The 25,975-nt window shown below is 35.1% G+C and overlaps 1 protein-coding gene across 1 annotated transcript in view; it reads left to right on the top strand.

Annotated features, from left to right (window-relative positions):
• LOC145255633 (thioredoxin domain-containing protein 17-like) overlaps positions 1-25,975 on the top strand; it is a 42,508-nt gene that overhangs the window by 3,109 nt on the left and 13,424 nt on the right. The window contains exon 2 of the mRNA XM_080114162.1: positions 10,785-10,866. Coding sequence (XP_079970288.1) covers positions 10,785-10,866 — 82 coding nt within the window. The remainder of the gene's footprint in view (positions 1-10,784; positions 10,867-25,975) is intronic.

Genomic DNA, 25,975 nt, shown 5'->3' with positions numbered 1-25,975 from the left:
GGGGTATTCTGAGACAAAACTTAACTAAGATCACTCTCAGATGTATACACTAATTTTCTGTAAATTTTAAAGAAAATCTGTTCAGCCATTTCGGAGTCTACAAGGAACTCTCTCTCTCTCACACACACAAACACACAAAGTTTTATTTATATAATTGTAGAGATAAAAAAAAATGATTATACATGCACACATACATACACATATTTATTATATTTTGGGGGGATTCATTAAGTAGGGTTATCTCCACGGTGTGAATGTGGTGAAAGGTGCGACCAAGAGTAATGACAATAGAACCCCCCCCCCCCGTTCTTATTAGGATTTCGTGCCTAAGTTTGTTGCTATTGTAAATCACAAATTTTTGTATTACTTTAAATTGTACTTTTTCAAGGCACAATAGCCTTGAAAAAGTACAATTTAAAATAAGAATACAAAATTATAAATATACAAGATCACAGTGTAGTATCTGTTCTGATGCTTCACTGCACCTTTTCTGTCGTCAGTGGAGGAGATATCCTTCACGACTGAGATTTTTTAAAAATTTTTGTTCCCATTCAGAGTGCTCGTTTTTGGGGAGCTGGATCTTCCTGACGTTAAAAACTGACCTTGTGTCTAACTCTACCCTCGTGGGGAGGCAAGTAAATAGGAACAACTGAATCCAATTTGTTCCACTGACAATAGGGAGGGGGGGCGGACAGTACAGGGATAGACGTTTTCCTTCTTTTAGACTAGTTGCACAAATAAGTATGATTACCCTTATCCAGAAGGAACTCTATTCTACCATACAGAATCATCAGGAAGATGACAGTTGCTATGTAATGCATAGTTGGTCACCCGACAAAGGAAGGATTGGACCTAGTAATTTACTTCCGTTCGTTTGTTTGCACTTTTCTCAATAATCACACCTTGGATTTTTTGGGAAATTTTGCACAAACATTAGTCATGGTGTCAGTAAATTTTTGCCAGAACGTATTTTCTTGGATAGCTCTGGTTGCCCCCCCCCCCATCCCCAGGGGGCATTATAGGGGTAAAATTGCCCCCAAATCGTTCATCCATTCATTTGTTCATATTTTTCTCAATAACCACACTTTGGATTTTTAAAAAAATTTTGAACAAACATCAGTCATGGTGAAAGTAAATTTTTCAATCGTGGACGAGGACCCTGCATGCTCAACTTGTTTTTAAATAATATGTTTGTAATCACGTTGACACTTTTTTTTTTCGCCCCCCTCCTCGAACACTCCGCCCCCCCCTCTCTACATGCATCCTTACATAATAATGTTTGTAGTAGTGGTTGTACATAATTTATTTAACTTATTATTCCTATTTACTTGTCTCCCCACGAGAGCAGAGTTAGACACAAGTTTATAATGTAGGAAAAATCCAGCTCCCCCAAAAGAGACACTCTGGATAGAAACAAAAATAAAGTTATCAGTCATGAAGGATTTCTCCTCCACTGACCGAGGACAGAAAAGGTGAAGAGTAGCATAAGAACAGATACTACACTGATATATAAAAAATTCTGCATCAATGTTGAATATAAAAATTGGAATTTTCTTTATCAATATTGACAGTTTAAAACCTAAATTTTACCCATTTGTCTCTAAGAATTGTATATACCAAAAACACAATTATCAAAAGTTGTACATCAAATTTCCAAATATAAATAAAATTTCAACTATATTTTTGCAAAGTAAACAAAAGATAATTTTGTCAGCACTTTGGAAATAAATCATACTGTACTTTGTCATTCAAGACAGCCTTGCTATAATTAACATACACTCTTTGTACAGAAATCATAATAGGATAATAGATTGTAATCATGGTCTGTCAGCTTAGTCACGGTTGCCAGGATCCATTTGGTAGATGTGAAAAGTTTAAAAATTTGAATAAAAAAATCAATTAGATTCCGGAAACACTTAAGAAACTTGGTCAACATTAAAAGTTGTGATTCTTGAATTAATTTTTTCCAATTAAAAATAAGTGTGATGCAATCAATTTCCACATGAATTGGGAATCCCAAAGAAAATGGGTTGAGAAACGCCTAGTAATGTTACTAGAAGCTCTCAGTCTTTCACCCCCATCCCCTTATCTGATAAATTTGGCCACCGCCCACCTATAGTCTCGTAATGTCCTCCTGGTGGGAGATACGGACCCTGTTGGGAAGCCCTGGGTTAGATCATCTGGACTTCTCTTTCCTACTGGATTCAAACAATGCCAACCTGAGAGAGGTAAGGTTGGCAATTGCGCAACCCTTGCTTCAGAATTACATGTGCAACCACCCTTACAGTGGGTATCCATTGTTTCTGGAGACAGAACCGAGGCTTTCTTTTATGTGTGTGTATGCAGTGTTTCACCTGTGAAGAGGTCCTGGATATGACCTTAAACTATATCTGATGGTGAGGCCTCAGCTTGCGGGCTTTGGGGAGTGTGGAGCCATCCTTTAATTGCCATTGCTCCCAGGTCCACTCTGACCCAGGGTGGTAGTACACGTTAGGGTCCCAACTATGGGTTAAATAGAAACCGACTTGAAAAAAAAAACATATTCTATTAAAAAATTTTCTTCAAAATCACTGGATTTGGCATTAAATAACTTGAAAAGTGTTGATATGTCATAAAACAAAACCAACCAACCTGTGAAGAAGGCACAGAATATACCAAAACGTTGTCAAATGAATGAAACTGTTTTCTCAGCCATCCTTAAAAACACTGCCATTCAATCTTGAGAGTTAAAAAGAAGCAAGAGTTGCACAATTCTCTAATCTCACTTCTCCTGGCCTGTTATTGCTGAAATCCACTGGCAAAGAAAAATCCAGGACAACAGGTAGCAGTACCGAGATGAGCAGATAAATAAATTATTTCCAAGTTTTCCGTTATTTTCCAATACCATCTCAGATAGTTCAGGTATGTAACGCACTTTTTGCTTGAAAATAGGATATATTTGAAGTCTTAAAGGGAGGTAATACAGGTATATAACGCATTTTTTGCTTGGGAGGATGTGGGCTCATCATGATCAGTGTGATAGTTGTTATAGGTACAAGTGAGTAGAAAATTGTGTGTTTTTAAATGTGTGCATGTACGTGCGATCGAGCGTTTTTTTTTTGTTTTTTTTCTGTGTTTGTGTGTGCAGGATTGTTTTAAATGTTTATATAACTCACCATTTGTGCCGTAAGCGTTTGAAATGGTATTTAACTTCCTCCCATTACGGAAAGATATCGCACGAGGTTGGAAGGTGGGAACTGAAAAGCTAGTATATAAAAATGTACTCTGGCCTATAAAAATGCCTGAGCAGCCCCATTGATTTGGGTCCACTTCCCTTGTCTTTCTTGGCGAATTTTAGACATACAATATAAATTTTGTCGAAATTGGATACCAATATAAAGAAGTCCTTGTTGAGCCGTCCCCTTAAATTTTTTTTTTTTTTTTATTATACATGGAGGTCACCACTTATCAAGGCCCAAAAGCCACTCGGGTATAAGAATTATTGCATGTACAATAATCAATGTAGTAATCGTTAGTAGTGGAGATTTCATAAAGTGTCTTACTTAGGGGGGGGGGCGATTCATCAGGAATTTGTTTATGCTGGATTTGAAGATATCCAAGTTGTAGTCAGGTGGGAAACAGGCAAACGGAACAGTTACACAGGCGTGTACTGCTAAGAAAGAAGCTTTGTTTATGGAATCTGTTTTGATTTAGGCACAAATAAAGAGTGGGGAAAATTACTGACAGTAGTTTCAACTAGACGGGTGTTTATCGTGAAAGATTGGCAAGGGGGGGGGGCGAGAGATTGGAGCTCAGACGAGCATTTGCCATGGAAGTAATGATAAAACAAAGACAGGCTCGCAATGTGTCTTCTGTGGGATAGATGTTGCAGAGAAGAGAAAAGGGCTCCTCTACTAAGCCACGAAGTGTATTTTGTACTCTGTCAAGGCAGGATAGGCTGTTTTTAGCAGCTCCTGCCCAATCAAATTCTACCCAATCTACACGATTAACAGTTATTACACTACTACTTTACATTTATTAACCCTTATTCTTGAGTGGCCTTTGAGCCTTGATAAATGATGACATTCTTGTAAAAAAAAAATAAAATAAAATAAAAATTTACATTTTTTATTTTTGTTAAGATGTGTAGATTTGAATTTTAGTTTAAAAACAAATATTTATTAGCAATAAAAAAATTTTAATTTTTTTTTTTTTTTTGGTGTGGGGGGGGGGTGAATAATTTTTGGAATGAAAATTAGGCTAAAATCCATGAACAAAGCTTTTTTCCTAGAACTGCACGCCTGTGGAATACTGTTCCACTGGCCTGATTACAAAATGGTAGCCTTCAAGTCCAATGCAGATAGACTCTTGTTGAGCAGTCTCCTTGGATAATCCAAATTCTATCCAATCTACACACCATTAACAATTACTACATCACCACCTTACATCCATTAACCCTTATCCTCAAGTGGCCTTCGGGCCTTGATAACTGGTACCTCTATTGTAAAAAAAAAAAAAGTTAAGTTTTTAATTTTAGCAGGTTCTCTCCCCACCCGCCACTACTCTCGTAGGTTAGGAGGATATTTAGAAATTTGGGAACACTTCCATTGTCTTCCCCAGAGAATTTTCTACATATGACTTAAATTTAATGAAAATAGGATATATTTGAAGTTTTAAGGGGAGGTAATACAATCTTAGCGATTCAGAAACACTTTGATTGTCTCCCCTTTTACGTAAGAATATGCTTTTAGATTTTAGGTAAATTTGTAACGTTGTATACCCTTTTTACACAAGAATTTAGATTTTATGTAAATTTTCAAATCTTTCTTTCTATAAAGAACACACATATACACTGAGACATTATAATATACTAGTAGGGTTACCCGATGTTGTCCGGGTTAGAATGAGGATCAATAAATGTTCCACCTTCCCATACTTTTATTGGTCTCCCGACAAAGGAGGGATTGGACTTAGTAATTCACTTCCGTTCATCTATTCGTTTCTTTGCATTTTTCTTAATAACCATGCCTTGGATTATTTTTGGAATTTTGTACAAACAATAGTCATGGTGAAAGTAAATTTTTGCCAGAACGGATTTTCCGGGATAACTCTGGTTACACACCCTAGGAAGCATTATAGGGATAAAATTGCCCCAAAATCGTTCAATTTTGTGGAAATTTTGCACAAACATTAATCATGGTGAAAGTAAATTTTTCACTTGTGGAGGGGTGGGGTTCTGCATGCTCGGCTTGTTAGCATCCAAATCAGTGAATCACTCATTTTTTAATCCAATTGATAGATAGGGAACTCCTTCTCCCTGCAGTGCACTGGGGGAAGCATTACATGCTTCCCCCAGTTACTTAGTTCACAATACATTGTAGTCTATATTGCACTGTAGAGAATTATATTGCACTGTAGAGAATTATATTGCACTGTAGAGAATCTATTGATTTTATAAAATTACCTGTAAATAATGGCTGGAATTAAAGTTTAAAATGTAAAAGTTAAATATCATGGTTCAGTTGTGCCCGAAACGGAAACATTCATTTCGAACATGCCCTTGTCTTAAAGAATCTACAATTAATTTTTTAGGTTGAGCCTTTCTGCTTGTGCAGTGATAAAGCTTCTCAAATGCACTTGTGATGTTAGGTTTCATAAAAGTGTTAACGTTGGTCAAAATCGGATTCCCCTCTTTAATCAGAATTTTTCGGTTATTGATTTTCAATACTTATCAGATGCATTCCGATACAAAACCTACATAAGAATACTCCCAGACACATCAAGTACCTTTATGTGAAATTTAAAAAGAAAAAAAAATGACCCAGCCATTTCCGAGTCCATGGGGAACGAACTTGCCTCCCCCCCCCTCACACACACAATATGACTTTTCTATAATAGCAGAGATATAGATATAATGTGTGTTCATCTGTGTGGTAGTGCTAAAATGATTTTATAATGCATGATTCATGCCGTAAGCATTTAAATTGACATTTACCTCCCTCCATCCCTTCCTCCTACTACAGGAAGACGTGATACAAGGTCAGGGGGAGGGAAGAAGGCAGCAAAACTCAACCCGGGTGAGAGTCATTACAAGCATGAATGCAAGCAAATTCCATCAAGTTCATCTTAGTATTATTTTAAAAGTTGTTCACGGAAATAGTGAATGGAGATTAATTCATTGTCTACGATTTCTAACAAATAAATTAGTCATTTGTTCTGGAGTTATTTACTTAGTCATTATGAACTGTTTAGCACCGTGACACATTTTCACCGAAGACAATGAGAAGTGACGGTGGTCAAGTGGTTAACGACACGGACTGACAACCTGGGTGTGCCAAGTTCAAATCCTGCTTGTTCCACAGAAACACGTTTAGCAAACCCACACCTAATCTTGCATCTAACCTCCCCTGGAGAGGAGGTAAATAAAATAAGAGCCAAATATGTCATAAGATGGAGTACTGCGGTTATAATCAGCTAACATACTTTCTACACACGTTCAAAATTAATGTTTCTGTTTTAGAGCACAATTGAACCATGATACTTGACTTCTGCAGTTTAAACTTCAATTCAAGCCATTATATAGAAAAAAAATAATTTTATAAAATCAACAGTAGGTTGTCTACAGTGAAATGTAAACTACAATCTATTGTGGACTGTCACTGCAGGGAAGTATGTGAAACTCCCTCACGGTGCACCATAATGGGTCCCCGACTATAGCTGGCAATTAAGCGATCTGATTAAAAGATGAGTGATTTCACTAATTTCGATGACAATAAAATATGGGAGGGTGAAACATTCAACCCTGGGCAATGTTGGGTCTCCTTGCAAGTATATATATATGTGTGTTGTTATTATTTACTATAATAATTATTAAATACCTACAGACATTAGTGTTTCCTCCTTTCGGGAATTATCAGTGCAGGGTGTCACGATTAACGTCAGTCAAGAGATTCGAACCCCGGCAACAGAAGTCATGTTTGGTTTCATTAGCAAGGACCCAAACCATTCGGCTACCGTCAACCGCAAAAGACACAGTTGAATTTAAACATTTATTCTTATTAAATGCTTTTAACGTCAGTCAGAATGATCTAATCATTATATAACAATCTACACATATGAGCTAAGTTGACCGACTTTATTACAACTGAAAGTGCTCACCAATAAGAAACAAGTTTCTTAAAGGGGCTAGCATAATTATTTACTATAATAATTATATATATATATATATATATATATGGCATTTTGGGGCATGTATGTGACATGTCTTTGAACAAAGACATGTCATATAATATTATCTACAGTCTGTCCAAAGTTTGCAGCATTTATAATTACTTCTATGTTTTGTTTTTAAATCGGTCATCTTGAGGAAGTCTTGGCTTATAGTTAGCTAACGTACTTGCGTGGCTGCTACCGGAAGCGGTGACAAGGCAAATCAGTTATTTCACTTTTTTTCTCACACCTATATCTCCCTTGTGCATGTACTTTATTTTTGTTTTTACTACATATTTTGAATCCTTCTTTTTTTTTTTTTTTTTTTTTTAATAATCATTGAAAAATTGAAATTATTTTTATTTATTATTTATTTTTTTTAAGAATTATTATTGAAAACACTTTAAAATCTTTTAAAACTATTTTGGTAATATTATGTATTGGATAGGTTTTTTCAAGTGTCATTTTTTTTTTTTTTTAACTAGGTAGTCACCACTTATCAAGGCCCGGAAGCCACTCGGTGATAAGGGTTATTGCGTGTATAATATGTTAGTATTGGAGATTTGATAAAGTGTCTTACTTAAGGGGGCGGTTCATCAGCAATTTGTTTATATTGGACTTGAAGACATCCAAGTTGTAGTCAGGTGGGAAACAGGCAAACGGAACAGAGTTCCACAGGCGTGCACTTCTAAGAAAGAAGCTTTGTTCATGGAATCTACGTTTTGGTTTTGGCACAGATAAAGAGTGGGGAAAATTTTTGGCAGTGGTTTCAGCTAGACAGGTGTTTATCGTGAAAGATTGGCGAGAGGGGGACTAGAGATTGGAGCTCAGACGAGCATTTGCCATGGAAGTAACGATAAAACAAAGACAGGCTCGCAACGTCTCTTCTGTGGGAGAGAGGTTGCAGAGAAAAGGACGTCCCCCACTAAGCCACGAAGCCTGTTTTGTACTCTATCAAAAAACTTTGGGTTACTCTCAACTAGATTCTTTCACCAAAATACTGCATTCACTCTGTGAACATAATCTCGAATATTAGCATCTTATGTTAAAGTAGCTAGGTTTTGTTTGGGGTGAACATGAGTTTGAAAAAAAAAAACCCTACTTAAAAGATCCCCAGTTGTTTTGATGAAATTTTTTTTTACAAATACATATATATATATATACAGAAGTGATGACGCGAGATGGGGAAGATCTGAAAACACCCCCAAAAATAAAAATTAAAGAATTAGATAAAATGCTGATATGGCAGGTTAGTAAGGCCCTCCAAACCCCTTTGCCAAGCATCAGACCATCCAGTATTTTCTGGGTACACCGAAAACAAACAGGTAAGTCTCTAAATGGAAGTGGAGGCTAAGTGGGGACATTAAGCACTTGTTTTGTCAACCATTTGTGTAATTGTATTTTTAATACTTATATATATTATTTTCTTTATTTCTCTTTAATTAATTTTCAACCAAAGCTTTGTTACACCTAAATGGCAGATCAGTCTTTAAATGGAAGTAGGGGCTAAGTGGGGACATTAAACATGCGTTTTGTCAACCATTTGTCCAGTAGTATTTTTAATATTTATATATATGTTTTATTTTCTTTATTTTTCTTTAATTAATTTTCAACTAAAAACAAGCAGGTCATTCTCTAAATAGGAGTGAGAGCTAAGTAGAGACGTGAAATTTTTTTTTAAAAAGATCAGGATGATGATTGGAGCTTAGAACCGTCCCTATTAACCTTTGTTTATTAAAGTTATCTTTCTGTGGGTTGTAGAAAAGTCGTGTGCTTGGATGACACACTGGTATACAAAAAAATGTCTTTATTGTCATTGGTAATAAACGAGTGCGGATTGGTGAGAAAGAAAGACTTGCGCACAGGAATTCGCCGGGTGATTTTTTTCTCAGGGTTTAAATCACCACTCAGCTCACAATATTAATTTCAGATTGTTGTTATAATAACAATTTATTACATCCTTGTCCGAATCTTCAAACTTCCACTCTCCTATAAGGATGCGATACCTGGCCGGTACGGTTTTGTGACCTGCACAGACTGGAAGTTTTTGATCACCAATATCTATGCCACATCTTTCGGGTTCATTAGTACCAATTCGTCCCAAACGCCATCATCCGTTTTCGGTGCCGGACACCATCCTTCAAACAGACCCTCCTTTCAAGACGTCTCCGATGGTTTGGTCATCATGCGCTGGCAACCAGATGACTTCATCCATGCCACCATTAACCCACCCCCACTCCAGGGTTGGAAGAAACGACGGTGAAGCAAGATGCCGATCTGATCCTGTGTTCTTGACTAACCGCGAATGGCTGGACCTGATATTGACCACAGCTTCAAACCAATGTGCCTGGGTAGCATCTATACATGATGCAAAGAATTGAGTTGGAAGAGCCGGCTCAACCGACCCACACTGAATGCCAACACAACAACAAACAACAAACCTTCAAACTTTCACTCTAGGACTTTGCTATCAAGGTAGCCACAACCCCAAAGCTTTTTATTCAGCGATGGCGTATTTCCTTCCTTCTACCGTTAACTTTTGCAGATGGTTTCAATAAACAATTATTTTATTTTTGACAATCACGTTTTTCTTTTTTTTTTTTTCTCAACCAGTTCTTGTCCATGTTTAGTATATCTACTCCTGTCAAATGAGCTTTTCATTGAATCTGACCTGGATATTTAACAAAGTATATCTACTCCTGTCAAATGAGCTTTTCATTGAATCTGACCTGGATATTTAACAATCGCTCAAATCTGACAATTACTCCAAACTTTTATGTTAGTAGTTACTCCCAGGCAAGTACTCTTACAGAATTTGACCCAGATCCTTGGGATTTTCCATCAATTATGGCTTGGGATCAACCGGCAATCACTGGATTAAACTGAGCAGTGTTCAAATGTTGAAATGCTAAATCGATTTTTTTTGTTTTTTGTATAAAAACATGTAATTTTTAAAATTATTTTTGAAGTGATGGGAGTATTTTTTTCTGTTTATTTTTTGAATATTTGTTTACAAAAAATGATTTGTAAATTTTCTTGAAAAAAAAAAACCTTTCTGTACTTTCACCTAACAATTTACAGTTTTGATCTTTCCTTATAAAAAACAACTTCTGTTTATTAAAAAAAACAACAAAAAAAACATTTACTGCCAATTTTCTTTAAAAAAAAAAAAAAAAAACTGAAGTTTTCTAGTAACAAAAAAAACTGTACTTTCACCAAACAATTTACAGTTAAAAAAAAAAATTCATCTTTTCTTGATAAAAAAAAAAAGAATAATAAAAGTAAATAGACAATACAAAATGCAACTTTTCTTGAAAAAAAAATCTATATTTAGATATATATATAGTAAATTTATAGTAGATTTTTGTTATTTTTTTATTTAAATATATATATATTTTTTTCCGGTTTCTTTTTAAAATTCATGTGCATCTGTTACTTTGCTCGGTTTAATTCAGTGACTATTGATCCATAATTGACGGAAAATCCTGAGGATCCAGGTCAAATTCTGCAAGAGTACCCCCTGGCATTACTAGGAATGTACATTTGTTTTTTACCATTTTTAAAAACTTTTTATTTTTATTTATTTATTTTTACAGCTGATCCTGTTATTGAGAGGAACTTAAAACACATACCTGCTGATTGTGTCTTTATCCGTTGCGCTGTCGGTGATCGAGCTTTGTAAGTTTGTTCTTCTAAATAAAAGTCCTGTTGATTTAAAACTTTCTGAATAATGATTTTTAAAAACATTATTATAAAGGCTGCGAGCTCCCTGCTTTTTAATGAAATTACATATAAAAATTTTTATAAGAAAAGGCGATTTTTGTTAAATCGCTAGGGCCTTACCTTCTTATTTTTTGTTGCTATTTGGTTGGATTTTATTTTTCTTCTCGCTTTATCTTTTCTTCTCCTTTCCTGCTTTTCCTCTATTCCCTATCCATTTAATCTTGCTTTATTTTTATTTATTTTTTGAAACACTTTTTTACCCCAAACAAGACATTGTTACTTTAACATAAGAGGCTACTATTTGGAACTGGTTAGGGTTTGGGACTACGTAAGACTATATGCGAGTTGTTTGTTTGCATTTAAACTTTTGCATGTCAGTACAGACAAGGAAGCAGGGAGAGAATTCCAAAGTCTAGCAGTTTGGGGGAAGAAGCTGTTTGAGTAGAAGGCTTTCCGACATCTAGGGACTGCTACAGTTGAAGGGTGGGGTTTTCTTGATAAACAGGTTTGTCAGGGAGGGGGGTATATGTGTCAAAGGTGGTACAAGTACAATAACCTCATCTGAGCACATTCCATTAAAATACTTGTAAAACAATATTTTTTTTTTTTTTTTTTAATTCAAAAAAAATACAAATTTTCAATTAAATTCAAAAAGATAATTTTTATTTGGATCGCTAGAGTCTCCCATGGACAGGAGTTGTCCATTTTTATTTTTATTTATTTTTGGGGGGAGGAGGAGGGGGGGGTCTCAAAATTCCAATTTTTTTTTTTTTTTAAGAGAAAGCTAATTTTCGCCAAATTGCTAGAGCCTTACCTTTTGGAATTTTTACCCTGCTTCCTGTTTTCCCCTCAACTGTACCAACATGCGAAAAATCAAATGTAATGTAAAAAAAAAATATCTTGCTCCTAACTCCTCATCCATGTTGCCTCTTGTAAATCTATCCTCTATCACAGTAGTCCCTTAACACTTCAGTGGCAATAGACCTTTTGGATGAACCAAGTTTTCAAAAGGCACTTTTTTTAAAATGTAGTTTCTTGTTACAGGGCTTTACATTGTGAGTGAAACAGTCGCATTTGCAAGTGATTTTTCAAAATGGCGACTAGAAATAATGAAACGCTTATCTTTTCGCGATTGCATTTCTTTCACTGACAATCTTCCAAAGCTCACTACTGAGTGAAAAATATCTTTTCAATTTTTTTTTTTAATAAAATGAACAAAGTTAAATTATTTAAACAATAAAAGTTTAATAGAACAATATACTCTCTTTTTTTTAACGAAGCCTGTTTACAAAAACATCTAAAAATAAAATCAGAATGTTTATACCTTTAAGTATCAACATAAAATTTGTTGTATATTTAGAATTAAAAAATATACAGAAAAATCGTTATGATGTATATACTCGTCACAGAACAAAGATGTCATATTCTAAAAATCATATACGTTTGGCTAGTAACGTTTCTATTTGGCTAGTAAACGAAAATATTTAGTTGTCAAAGGTCAACTAAAGATAAGTTTGTCCGTAGAGCCGTGTGTTATCTGTGATTAACGACACTGACTGAAAACCAGGGTGTACCAAGTTCAAATCCTGTTCATTCCACAGAAGCACGTTCATTAAACTCACACTTGATCTTGTGTTTTAGCCATCCTGCAGAGGAGATAAATAAAATAACAAACGTTGGCCCCATTCCTCTCGTTTTCTAACGATTCTTCCATTGCCTTAGATATGTGTACATCTATTTTTCTCGTTTGTGTCTATTATCATCAGTAAATGTACTCATCTCGGACGGACACATCAGGCCCTGTCGGTGGGGCATTAGAATACGCCAACTGCCCCCCTGCAGAAGGTAAAAGTCCCTAAATGGGGGTCCTGGATATGACCTTAAACTATATCCAGTGGTGAGGCCCCAGCTTGTGGACTTTGGGGAGTGTGGAGCCACCCTTTAATTACCATTGCTCTCAGGTCCACTCTGACCCGGAGTGGTAGTACCTGTTAGGGTCCCAACTATGGGTTGAATAGAAACTGACGTGAAAACAACAAATATATTCTAATAAAAAAAAATTTTTCTTCAAAATCTTTGGATTCGGCATTAAATAACCCGAAAAGGGTTGATATGCCGTAAAACAAAAACAACCAACCAACCAACAGACACATCAACCACTAGTCTCTCCATCTTAAATAGAGTCGAAAAAAGTCTCCAATCTAACAGGTCCTGCATTGTCAATTAAGCTCCAATTCTTGTCCTATTGCCGCAATGTTGCACCTCTGTGCATGTTTAAAAAATATTTTAATGGCATCTGCTCTGACGAACTTATCACACTTGTGCCTCCTCTATGTACATACCCCCGACAAATCCATTTAGCAACAAACTCCCACCTCTTCACTGTAGAGGTCCCTAGATGCCAGAAAGCCTTCTATACTAATAGCTTCTTCCCTATGACTGCTAGATTTTGTAATTTCTTTCCTGATTACCTGCTTCCCTAACTGTACCGACATGCAGAAGTTTAACTATAATGTAAACTGGTATCTCGGTCATCTTCCTTAAACATGGTCCAAAATAGTAGCCCCTTATGACCAAGTGGCGATACACCTTGTTTGGGGGTGAACATAACTTTAAAAAAAAAAAAAATGTTACCCAATGTTTCTGCATAGAATTACGATACAAATCCGACGGTGGTTTTGATGTTATCCGGCTGAGGCATGGCTCTGTTCAGTCCTAGGAGGTCCACCCACTCTCTGAGAAGAGGTTAGTTTATTGCTAATCATCTGAGGCGACCCTACCGATGAGTGCCGACGAAACTGCTCAGGCATTCCTTTGTAAGTCAGAATGCGGTGGCTTCTCAAAGCTACACCTGAACCTGTGTCTAACCTCGCTTGGAGAGGAGGTGAAGAAATACTCGCATATCTGTATCGTACTAAATCCGACTTTCATCACTTAAGTGCATATATCATCTCTGTGCCAGTTTTACAACTACTTAATTGGAATGTGCGCTGATAAACTCCTTGCACTTGTCACCCCTCGATGTACATATTCCCGACAAACCTGTTTAGCGGCAAAATCTCACCCCTTAACTATAGAGGTCACTAGATGCCGTAAAGACTTTTACTCTAATAACTTCTTCTCTTGGACTGCTAAACTTTAAAAGTCCCTTTCTGTTTCCCTGACTCTACTGGTCCTGGATATGACCTTAAACTATATCTAGTGGTGAGGGCCCCAGCTTGCGGGCTTTGGGGAGTGTGGAGCCATCCTTTAATTACCATTGCTGCCAGGTCCACTCTGACCCGGAGTAGTAGTACCTGTTAGGGTCCCAACTATGGGTTGAATAGAAATCAACTTGAAAACAACAAATATATTCTATTAAAAGATTTTTCTTCAAAATAACTGGATTCGGCATTAAATAATCCGAAAAGGGTTGATATGCCGGTAAACAAAAACAACCAACCAACCAAACCCTGACTGTACTGACATACAGAAGTTTAAATGTTATGTAAACCAACATCTCACTCATCTCCTTACATTAATCTCCTGTAAACATGGTCCCAAAATGTCGCCCTTTACATCTAAGTGGCAATATGCTTTGTTTGGGGTGAACAAGAGAGAAAAAAAAATTACATTAGTTGTTAATTGAGTTATTTCCCCTTTGCTGATTGAGTTATTTCCCCTTTGCTGATTGACTGTTTAGAGCAAGGTTTCTTAAATTGGGTTCCATGGAGCCCTGGGATTCCATGTATGAGGCTAAGGAGCTCCGGAAGCCCTTTTTTAAAGAGGACCAAATGCTTGATATGGAAAAATTAAATGATAGCACACATTTAATTATTTATCTTTTTTACTGGAAAAAGATATGATACATAACTACACGTGTAAAGAGTTTCAGGATGATTCATGAAAAAGAAAAAAAAAAATGAATTAACAAAAAATGCAACAATTTTTGATTTAATCAAAAACAAAAAATGGTTGTAAACATTATCATTAGTGTTAAAATTTGAAATTAAGGTTTTTCATATTTATTTTAGAAATTATCTTGTTAGTGCTCCATGAAAAACCTTTGCCCTGCTCAGCGGCTCCGGAGTGTCCTGAAGTTTGAGAAACCCTGGTTTAGAGCAGAGGTTCTCAAACCTGGGTAAATTTACCCCCTGGAAGTAAAAAATTATATATCCAGGAGGAAATAATTGAAATACTTGATAATTTAAAAGTAAGTATTTCTTTTTAAGATTGTGTCATGTCTAAGAAATGTAATGAAAATGAACTTCATATTTTTTTTTTTATTTTATTTAGAAACAAAACTTAAGTCCTAAACAATAAAAGGTTCTATTTGACCTCGTTTTTCTGTCATTTTATGATGATTTTTTTTTTGTTTCGTGAAGGGAGATATGCATAAAACCGAAGGGTCGATGGTGAAGGAAAATCTGAGAATGGCTAGTTTAGAGTATCTGAAAGTTAGACAACTGTGACTGGCAGTTAGTGTTATTAAATATAAAAAAAACCGGTACTTTTTAGATTATGAAATATTTTTTTTTTTTTTTTTTTTTACATAGGCATCACCACATTATCAAGGCCCAGAGGCCACTCAAGGATAAGGGTTAAAGAGTGTACAGTAGAAATTGGAAAATATAGTAATCATTAATAATGAAAATTTGGTAAATTTGATAACTTATATGGAACGGCTCATCAAGAACTTATTTACTTTAGACTTGAACACAACCATATTGTAGTCAGCCGGAAAGCAGGAAAACGGAAGACAATTCCACAGGCGTGCAGTTCTAAGAAAGAAGCTTTGTTCATGGAATCTACGTTTAGGTTCAGGCACAGATAAAGAGTGGGGGGAATTATTGATAGTGGTTTCAGCTAGACGAGTGTTTCATTTGTTACTAGCAGGCTGGCTGGCGTTGACCGGTCATAAAACATGCTGAAATATTATATTTTCATTCATGCAGATTTCGTGTTTATTATTATAGAGTTAATTTTCTACAGATTATTATATTCTACCCAATGATTCCAAAAGTTAAAAAATATGACCTAGCTGCCATTAGCTAGAATCGAAACCAAAATTTTCAAAGCTTTCCAAATTGGAGCGTATGACCTAAATCCATCTATATACAAAAGCGGCAAAAATGTTTAACTTAGAATTGTTAATTAAAAATCTAAAAATAATAAAGTTTCTTTCCCAGATCTGTCTGTTTGTGGAACACTGTTCCACTGGCCTGCTTCCTGGCTGATTACAACATGGTAGCCTTCAAATCCAATTTAAATAGGCTCTTGTTGAGCTGTCCCCTTGGATAATCCAAATTCTATCCAATCTACATCATTAATTATTACAACACTACCACCTTACGTTCATTATCCTCAAGTGGCCTTCACACCTTGATAAGTTGTAAACTTCCTGATAAAAAAAAAAATGACATCATCATGTTATTATGATATGTATATCTGAATTTTAGTTTAAAAACAATATTTATCATTACCATCTATGGAAAAATGAGTTTAATTTTTTTCTGTTATTTTTATGAATAATTTTTAAATTGAAAATTAGGCTAAAAAATTGATAATTGGTAACATCTTGGTAAAAAAAAAAAAAAATTTTTATCACTTTATTATGGTGCGTATATTTGAATTTTAGTTTAAAAACAGTAAATATTTATCATGTATATCAGCAATGAAAGAATGAGTTTATAAATGCAGGAGTACCTCAGGGGTCTATCCTCTGAACCATTATTATTCCTGATATTCATAAATGACCTCCCTGATAAAATTGTTTCGGAGATGGGTATATTTGCTGATAACATATATCAGGCGCGAGGGGAAAATAAATGAACGCATATCTAAGGAAATGGCAGAAACATCAGAGGATGGATGACCTCCAATCTGTAGTGGAATGGGGACAAAAATGGATGGTCACATTCAATGCTGCTAAGACTAAACTTGTTTCCCTCCAATAATTACAAGAAACCTTCTCCATCACTAATAGCAGTGGCCAAGAACACATTATCTGAAAGTACTTCCTTTAAACTCCTCAGCTTAACGTTTCCAGGGAACATGAAATGGAATAGATACATTGAGAGCATTGCCAAGGCTGCTGCAAAGAAGGTAGGCTCTCTCTACGGTGCTAGAAAACTACTTACACCTGAAAGTATCCGGTCCCTCTATAAGGCCATCATTTGCCCATGTATGGAGTACTGTTGTCACATTTGGGCTGGTGCATCTGCTGCTTGTTTCTTGTTCCTGGACAGGGTTCAAAAGAGAGTCACCAACCTGATAAGTCCTGAACTGTCATCTAGGCTTCAGCCTTTGTCCCACAGACGAAATGTTGCATCCCTCTGCCTGTTCTACAAGTACTTTAATGGTGAATGCTCTGACAAACTACAAGCACTTGTACCCTCTCGATGTGACTACCCCTGACAAACCCAACAAGCAGTTAAGTTCCACCTCTTCACAGTAGAGATCCCTAGGTGTAAGAAAGCCTTTGGAACTAACTCCCTTCCGGGATTCTGCTTTCCCAACTGTACAGAACTGTGCAGAAGTTCAAGTGTAATATGAACGAACATCTTGCTACTCATCTCCCTTCATGATGCCCCTGCAACTTATGTCCCCGATAGTAGCCCCTACTTCAAAGTGGCACTGTGCTTTGTTTAGGGTGAAAATTGATTTTAAAAAAAAAAAAATACTTTGAATCATTTTTGGAATTGAAAATTTTTTTTTTTTTTTTTTCTGAATCCTGATTCTGATAACCATGTTTTTTATTGTTTTTTTTTTGTTTTGTTTTGTTTTTTTTTACAAAAGAATCACCACTTATCAAGTCCCAGAGGCCACTCGGGGAGAAGGGTTAAAGAGTGTACAGTGGTCAAAAGGACAATATCATAGTAATCGTTAGAAGTGTAAATTTGGTAAATGTGATTACTTAAGGGGAACGGCTTATCGAGAACTTGTTTATGTTGGACTTGAAGATGGTCATATTGTAGTCAGCTGGAAAGCAGGTAAACGGAAGAGAGTTCCATAGTTGTGCAGTTCTTAAAAAAAAGCTTTGTTCATGGAATCTACGTTTCGGTTTAGGCACAGATAAAGCGTGGGAGAAATTGATAGTGGTTTCAGCTAGACGAGCGTTTCTTGTGAAAGTTTAGCGAGGGGGGGGGGCATAGTGTTTAAAAAGATTATTTCTGGATGGATGATTTCATGAACACTTCGACATCCAAAAACGTTTTATATTTTTTTTCTAATCAGGAAAAGGACAAAAAAATTTTTTTATTGGATTTTCACCCCAAACAAGGCACATTGCCACTTTGATGTAAGGGGCTACTATCAGGGACATAAGTTACAGTGATACTATGTAGGGAGTTGAGCAGCAAGATGTCTGTTTACATTACACTTGAACTTATGCATGTCAGGGAAGCAGGAACCCGGAAGGGAATTCCAAAGTCTAGCAGTTCTAGGAAAGAAACTATTAGAGTAGAAGGATTTCTTATATCTGAGAATTTCTACTGCATAGGGGTGGGATTTTGCTGCTGGTCTGGTTTGTCGAGGGTATTTATTTTTTTTATGTACAGCACAATCATGTAGACAAACCAGTTCTTGCCAGCTCACCAAAGTTAATCAACATTGAACCTGGCCAGTACCAGATGGGTGACCATTTGGGAAGAATAGACGCTGTATGTACCGTCTAGAAAGGTTGGTTGTGGGACCAGCACCCTCATTCCAAAAAAAAAAACTCCTCCTGGCTTATGTCCCCCTAGGGACTCAAGTCTATGGAGGGATGAGATTTTGCTGCTTGTCTGGTTTGTCGAGAGTATTTACATTGAGGAGGTTCAAGGATGTGTAGTTCGTTGGAGCACCTCCCATTAAAATAATTGTAAAACAGGCAGAGGATTCAGCATTTCGTCGATGGGACAGTGGTTGAAGCCTAAGGATTCTCGACATAAGGTTTAGTATTATTATATCTTGTTTATAATCTTTGTAAAAGGGGCATGGATTAATTGTACCTTTGCTGGGATGGATATATATCTATATATATATATATATATACTAGCAATCGGTGCCCGGCGTTGCCCAGGTGTTTTGAAGTGTATGCTGAGGAAAAAAAAAAAAACGGTCAATTTTTTAAAACTTTGACCCCTATTATGACCTCTTAACATTTATTGTTTAGGGATCAAGTAAAGTTAATAAGTTAGATCCATGTCCAAGGAATCTATATATAAAATATCACGTGTTTAGACCCTAAATTGTAGGAGGAGTTTGGTAGAGTTCTCAAAGGTCAAATTGTTGAATATTGACCACTTAATCGCCAGATTTCTGTCGAAAACCTATCACATCGATTTTCCCAAATCTCAGTACCCTGTATATCAAATTTCGAATCTGTAGGCTTAAAATTGACAGAGTTTTAGCGTAGGGAAATGCACACAGACGCACAGACACTATCACTTATATATATATATATATATATATATATATATATATATATATATATATATATATATATATATATAAACATAAACATCATATATATAAGGATAATAGTACGCCATATATATAACAAAAGACCATTATTTACTGAAGTGAAAGGAAAACCCGGGGGAACTTTACCCAAAAATAAATCTATATTTTTTTGTGTGTATTGATAGTCTTATCAACACCCCTTTTTTCTATTTATTTAAAAAGAAAATACAACTTTGTTATTTATGAGTCGTGGAATTGCATTCATCTACAAAAGATCTAGCTAATGTGCATATTTTTTATCGTTTTTAATTAATTCCCTATTAGTTTTTTTTTTCCTCTTATACGATGATCATCTTTATTTAACTATTACGTGTAATTATATATTAGATATAACTTTTTTTGGCGAACATATACAAAAGAGGCCCCTGCATGCCAACTGCCGGCTATCATGTAGAATGCGCCCTTCTTATTGAAATCGGTGAAATCACCCATTTTTCAATCAAATCGATTGATTGCCTGCTCTAGTTGGGAACCCATTGTGGTGCACTAGGAGGAAGATTCTCATGTCTCCCCACAGTGACTTATCTCATAATACGTTGTAATCTACATTGCATTGTAGAGAACCACACGAGCAAAAAGACCCAGCATTCAAAATCAACAATAAGTTCTTTGAAACTAGCCTGGGTGCACGATGTTGCCCGAGTGTTTGTAGGTGTGTGTTGAGCAAAAAAAAAAAAAGTTGTAGTAGGCAGGCAGGCTCAAACCCGTTACCCGAAGTCGGAAAAGAAAGTGGAGGTGTGTGTAAGGGTGTTGGTTACGCAAAAAAAAAAAAAATTAGAAGTAATAAGCAGGCTTGAACCCGTAACACACCAGAGGAAAAAAAAAACTGTTTTATCGATGTGTCCATTGCGATTTTGACGTCACAGGTGGTCGAAATAACGTTTTTTCTGCAACGTCGTTTCTGCAACGTCGTTGGGTTTGAATGACTTGCAAAAATGTCAGCAAAAAAATTGACCCGTCCTTGTAGAAAAGTGCCCAGTTGAAGGTGAAGGAATTAATATTTTTAGCCAATTTTTCGATATTTGTCGTTTGAAGGGTCGCGCTTCAAAATGATACTGATCTTGTGAAAATCCGTCGCCTCTGTCGAAAGTTTTAGACGGACATACATACATACATATATACAGATTTATATAATAGATTAGTGGGAGGGACCGGGCATTGCCCGGATATTTGGAGGTGTGTGTTAAAAAAAAAACATTGGCCGGGTAAAAGAAAAAAAAAAGTTTTAGTAGAAAGGTAGGATTTAACCCTGAAGCCTTGACGCAAAGATGGAAACGAAAGAGAAAAAAAGCCAGACACCTAACCGTCTCTGCCACAAGGGGAGAGGAACTGATAAGTGCATTAAGTGAAGGGTTATAAAGCAAAATAAACAGGTGCGAGGAAGTGGCGTTGTGTCTGACCTAGTTTTGCGCTGCAAGCCAGATCATTCGCTTTTTGAAGCCACGGCGGGCTAGTAAAAGTTGGGCAAATTAAATACACACACGACCCCTGTTTTTAAGTCGTAGTTATTATGATTTAGACACGATATAAAGTTTTAAGAAGGAGCGAGCCGAGCAGAAAAAAGCCTTTTGCAGACATATACAAAAAGTGAACATACACACACACACATTTTCGCTTTTATATATATAGAAAACAAGGGTGTGTTCAAAATGAATGTTTAGCACAATTGAATCATGATACTTGATTTTTGTAAACTTTAATTCAAGCTATTTTATAAAAATAATTTTATAAAATCAACAGTAGATTCGCTACAGTGCAATGTAGACTATAATACATTATGCCCCATGTCACTGCAAGGAGAGAACAACGTGGTAGGTCCTGCATGCAATCAATTGATTTGATTGAAAAATGGCCAATTTTGACAACAATGAAAGTATTGGAATCTGAAAACATTTGTTGATCTTCATTCAATCCTGGGCAACGTGAGGTCTCCTTGCTAGTTATATCTTTCTCCTATCATTTTTTTTTTTTTTTTTTGTGCATTGATATTCATATTAAAAACCCTTTTTTTTCTATTTATTTAAAAAGAAAATACAACTTTGTTATATATGGCTTGTGGAATTGCATGAATCTGCATAAGATCCAGCTAATTTATATATTCTTTTAAACATTCATTTTAATTAATTCACTGTTAGTTTTTCCATTGTCTTATGGGATGATCATCTTTAGTTTACCGTTATGTCTAATTATATTCATGTGGATATTCTACATGATTTATACCTGCATAATATTTGCGTAAAAAAGTTATAGTAAACACAAATCTCTTTCCATGTACATATATATATCTATGTATGCGTATATATATTTGTTTAAAAAAATTTGCCTACGAAACTCCTCTGTGATTTTTGGTCTACAGATATGAAACTTATAATATAGTGTATTCAAATCCATGCAAAACTTAATATTTGGGTTTTAGCCAAGGAAAATCGGTGCAAAAGTGAAAATTTAAAAAAAAAAAAAGAAAAAAAAAAAGGAATTTTCCAGGTGAAGGTTGAACGACAGCATTACAAATATGCATGCGTAACGTAATAGCTATTGGTTTATGTTTAAATTTTTAGCCTTGCAGCAAATATGTCTTCAAAGCTCAGGCATTAATGTCAAAGGAAAAAGTAAATCGTAAGCTGAACGTTTTGGTTTTGATTCTTAGCGGTGGCACATTAGTCATTTATTTTTTTAGACTTTTTAAATCATTATTATATATTGGGTCCAATTTCGACAACAATAAAAGTATAGGAAGTCTCAAAACATTTGTTGATCTTCATTCAATCCTGGGCAACGTGAGGTCTCTTTGCTAGTTATATCTTACTCCTATCATTTAGGTCCTGGATATGACCTTAAACTATATCCAGTGGTGAGGCCCCAGCTTGCGGGCTTTGGGGAGTGTGGAGCCACCCTTTAATTGCCATTGCTCCCAGGTCCGCTCTGACCTGGAGTGATAGTACCTGTTAGGGTCCCAACTATGGGTTAAATAGAAATCGACTTGAAAACAACAAATATATTCTATTAAAAAATTTTTCTTCAAAATGTTTCGATTCGGCATTAAATAACCTGAAAAGGGTTGATATGCCGTAAAACAAAAACAACCAACCTATCATTTATTTTTTTGTGTATTGATATTCATATTAAAAACCCTTTTTTTCTATTTATTTAAAAAGAAAATACAACTTTTTTATATATGGCTTGTGGAATTGCATTAATCTGCATGAGTCATTTTTTTTTATTATTTTTTTTTTTTAACTTAAATCATTATATATTGGGTCCAATATATTCTATATATATATATATATATATATATATATATATATATATATAAAATTAAAAGCCAAGAACAATGCGAGATTTTTTTTTTTATATAGAGTAAAATTAAATGCAAACAAAAGAAATAAATTTCTTTTTTTTTTTGTTGTTTGTTTTTTCTTTTTCACACAAATTTTAACTCTAAACAACAGTAATTTTTTTTTTTTTTCTGTTGTATTCAATGGTGTTGTAAATCTCAATATATTTCAGACTTATTAGTCCATTTTCAAGAGAAGACAGCGGAAGAGTGTTCAAAATTGGAAAAGTAGCCGCAGAGTTTGCCACGTGATACCGCAAAATATAGAACAAAAAATGACGTTAGGAGAACGTTAAAATAAATCAGTTGATGTTTGAAATACTTGTTGCGTTTGTGAATCAAGGGAGATGACTATTCAAGCAAGGTTTTTTTTTTTTTTTTTTTTTTTAAATTATTGTTTTTCTTATGTTTTAAACTTATATTATAAAAGCGGAGCTCAATTCGAGTCTATTGTTTAGTGTGGGAGTATTTTTTGAAATAATTAAAGATTCGAGGATACGAAGTTGACCTACGTTTCTTGAAGAAGCAAGAATGTTGATGTGAAAATCTGGTTCTGAATTAATGCAAGTGCGAATATGTTTATAGAACGACGAAGCAGTAGTGTTTAAGTGCTCTTTAATGCGGTGATGAAGCAATCTGGTAGTGCTTCCGATGTAAGATGCACTGCATTTAGCGCATTGTAGGTCGTAAACAACGTGGTTCTTAAAGCATAAACCTGTGTGTGATATTGGGCAATTAGAGAGTGAACAAGGGGAAGGTGTATGCAATGGATGTTTTCGGTTGAGCTGTTGTCTTAAAGTAGATCCAGTGTGGATGAGTTGAATGTTGAGCCCCTCGCTGCAGATGGCTTTTCGGATTGAAGATGAGATTTTGTCACTGAGGAAGGGTAGTTTTAGAAAACAATTGTTAGAGCTTCTTCAAGAAACGTAGGTCAACTTCGTATCCTCGAATCTTTAATTATTTCAAAAAATACTCCCACACTAAACAATAGACTGGAATTGAGCTCCGCTTTTATAATATAAGTTTAAAACATAAGAAAAACAATAATTAAAAAAAAAAAAAAAAAAAAAAAAAACCTTGCTTGAATAGTCATCTCCCTTGATTCACAAACGCAACAAGTATTTCAAACATCAACTGATTTATTTTAACGTTATCCTAACGTCATTTTTTGTTCTATATTTCGCGGTATCACGTGGCAAACTCTGCGGCTACTTTTCCAATTTTGAACACTCTTCCGCTGTCTTCTCTTGAAAATGGACTAATAAGTCTGAAATATATTGAGATTTACAACACCATTGAATACAACAGAAAAAAAAAAAAAAATTACTGTTGTTTAGAGTTAAAATTTGTGTGAAAAAGAAAAAACAAACAACAAAAAAAAAAGAAATTTATTTCTTTTGTTTGCATTTAATTTTACTCTATATAAAAAAAAAAATCTCGCATTGTTCTTGGCTTTTAATTTTATCTTATAATTTTCTTCAACAATGCTTTAAGCAAACTACAACCTACTTATATATATATATATATATATATATATATATATATATATATATGTATATATACAAAAGGAAAAATGTGTGCGTGCCTGCCAAAAACTTTCAACACCCACGACCAACACTCACAAAATTGGTATCGTTTGAAAGGTCAGTCTCTCAGATGACAAATATCCGAAAATTAGCAAAAAACATTAATTCTTTGACTGTCAGCTGGGCCATTTTTGACAAGGAGGGGGGTCACTTTTTTCGTTGACATTTTTGCAAAGTCATCATACGCCTTGCAATGACTAAGCTTATTTCGAACGGCAGCGACGTTGTATGTCGCTGTGGGCGTGGCAACTAAACGGTTGCTTTTTCTTTTCACTTCCTTTTCCTCTTAGCATTACTGGTTTGAGCCTGCCTGCTACTTTTTTTTTTTTTTTTTTTTTTTGCAGGCTCCATTGATTAATACCCTTACTATAAAACCTCTTCACACCCAGGCAACGACGGGTACCCCACTAGTATAATAATAATAAATACAAAATCTGCATTAATCAAAATATCATGTTTAAGCATATTTTACAACCAGGCAATGCCAGGCGGCCTGCTAGTATATAAATATAATGATATGATATGGAAGAATGATTTTGATATTAAATTCTGAATAATTTCATGAAATTGTTTTGATATAGCTGTTACATTGCAAATATTGTCACAATTTATCTGGCTTGTTGAGTTGAGCCAACATAGTTGGATGACTCAGTGAATTGTGTGATGTAATTGTCTGGAAGTCACCAATTATTCAGTTGCTTAGACGAAAAAGTCATACACTATTTTGTTATTCACTAACAAAGTTTAAAATTGTCATTTCTCACATATTTTACACATAAGCATACAAGAAAAGCCCAGCCCAATATATAAAAATTAAACTTTTTGGTTAGGGAAAGCTCAAGTCTCTCAGTCTTTGTCCTCTCCTCTACCTCCAGTGTTTGTCTTCATCTTAAAATGCTTTCATTTTTCTTTCTTTTTTTTTATGACACTTATAACCTAAGGCTACCTGGAGTTGCCCGAGGCGACTGAAAAACAAAATAGTATGATTAAGTTTGGAACACCCTCCCCTCCCCCAACAAATTATTTGTCATTTCTATCTCAAGGAATTAATATTTTTTTTCTAAATTTTAAATATTATACATCCAGGACAATGCCAATCAGAAAAAAAAAAAACTTTGTGTGTGTTTGTTTTGTATTTTTAAAGTTTTAGTTGGACATAAAAACACATAACTTTCTTTTTTATAATAGACCAGTAGGGGTACCCAGCGTTGTCAAGGTGGTGTAGTAATAATATACTATATATTGGGTCCAATATAATATAATAATAAATATCACGTCTGCATTAATCAAAATATCATATTTAAGCATATTTTATGACCAGGCAATGCCAGGCGGCCTTCTAGTATATAAATTTTATGATATTATATGGAAGAATGATTTTGATTCTGAATAAATTTATGAAATTGTTTTGATATAGCTGTTACATTGTAAATATGTTACAATTTATCTGGCTTGTTAAGTTGAGCTGACATAGTTGGATGACCCAAGGAGTGGTGTGATGTAGTTGTCTGGAAGTCGCCAATTATTCAGTTGCATAGACGAAAAAGTCCTACACTATTTTGTTATTCACCAACAAAGTTTAAAATTGTCATTTCTCGCATATTTTACACATAAGCATAAAAGAAAAGCCCAGCCCGATATATGGAAATTAGACATTTTA

The sequence above is a fragment of the Euprymna scolopes genome, chromosome 31, assembly GCF_053919585.1.
Source record: "Euprymna scolopes isolate OS-2025 chromosome 31, ASM5391958v1, whole genome shotgun sequence".
Lineage (NCBI taxonomy): Eukaryota > Metazoa > Mollusca > Cephalopoda > Sepiida > Sepiolidae > Euprymna > Euprymna scolopes.
The sequence above is the reverse complement of the archived record's forward strand: the minus strand, read 5'-3'. Positions and strand labels throughout refer to the sequence as shown.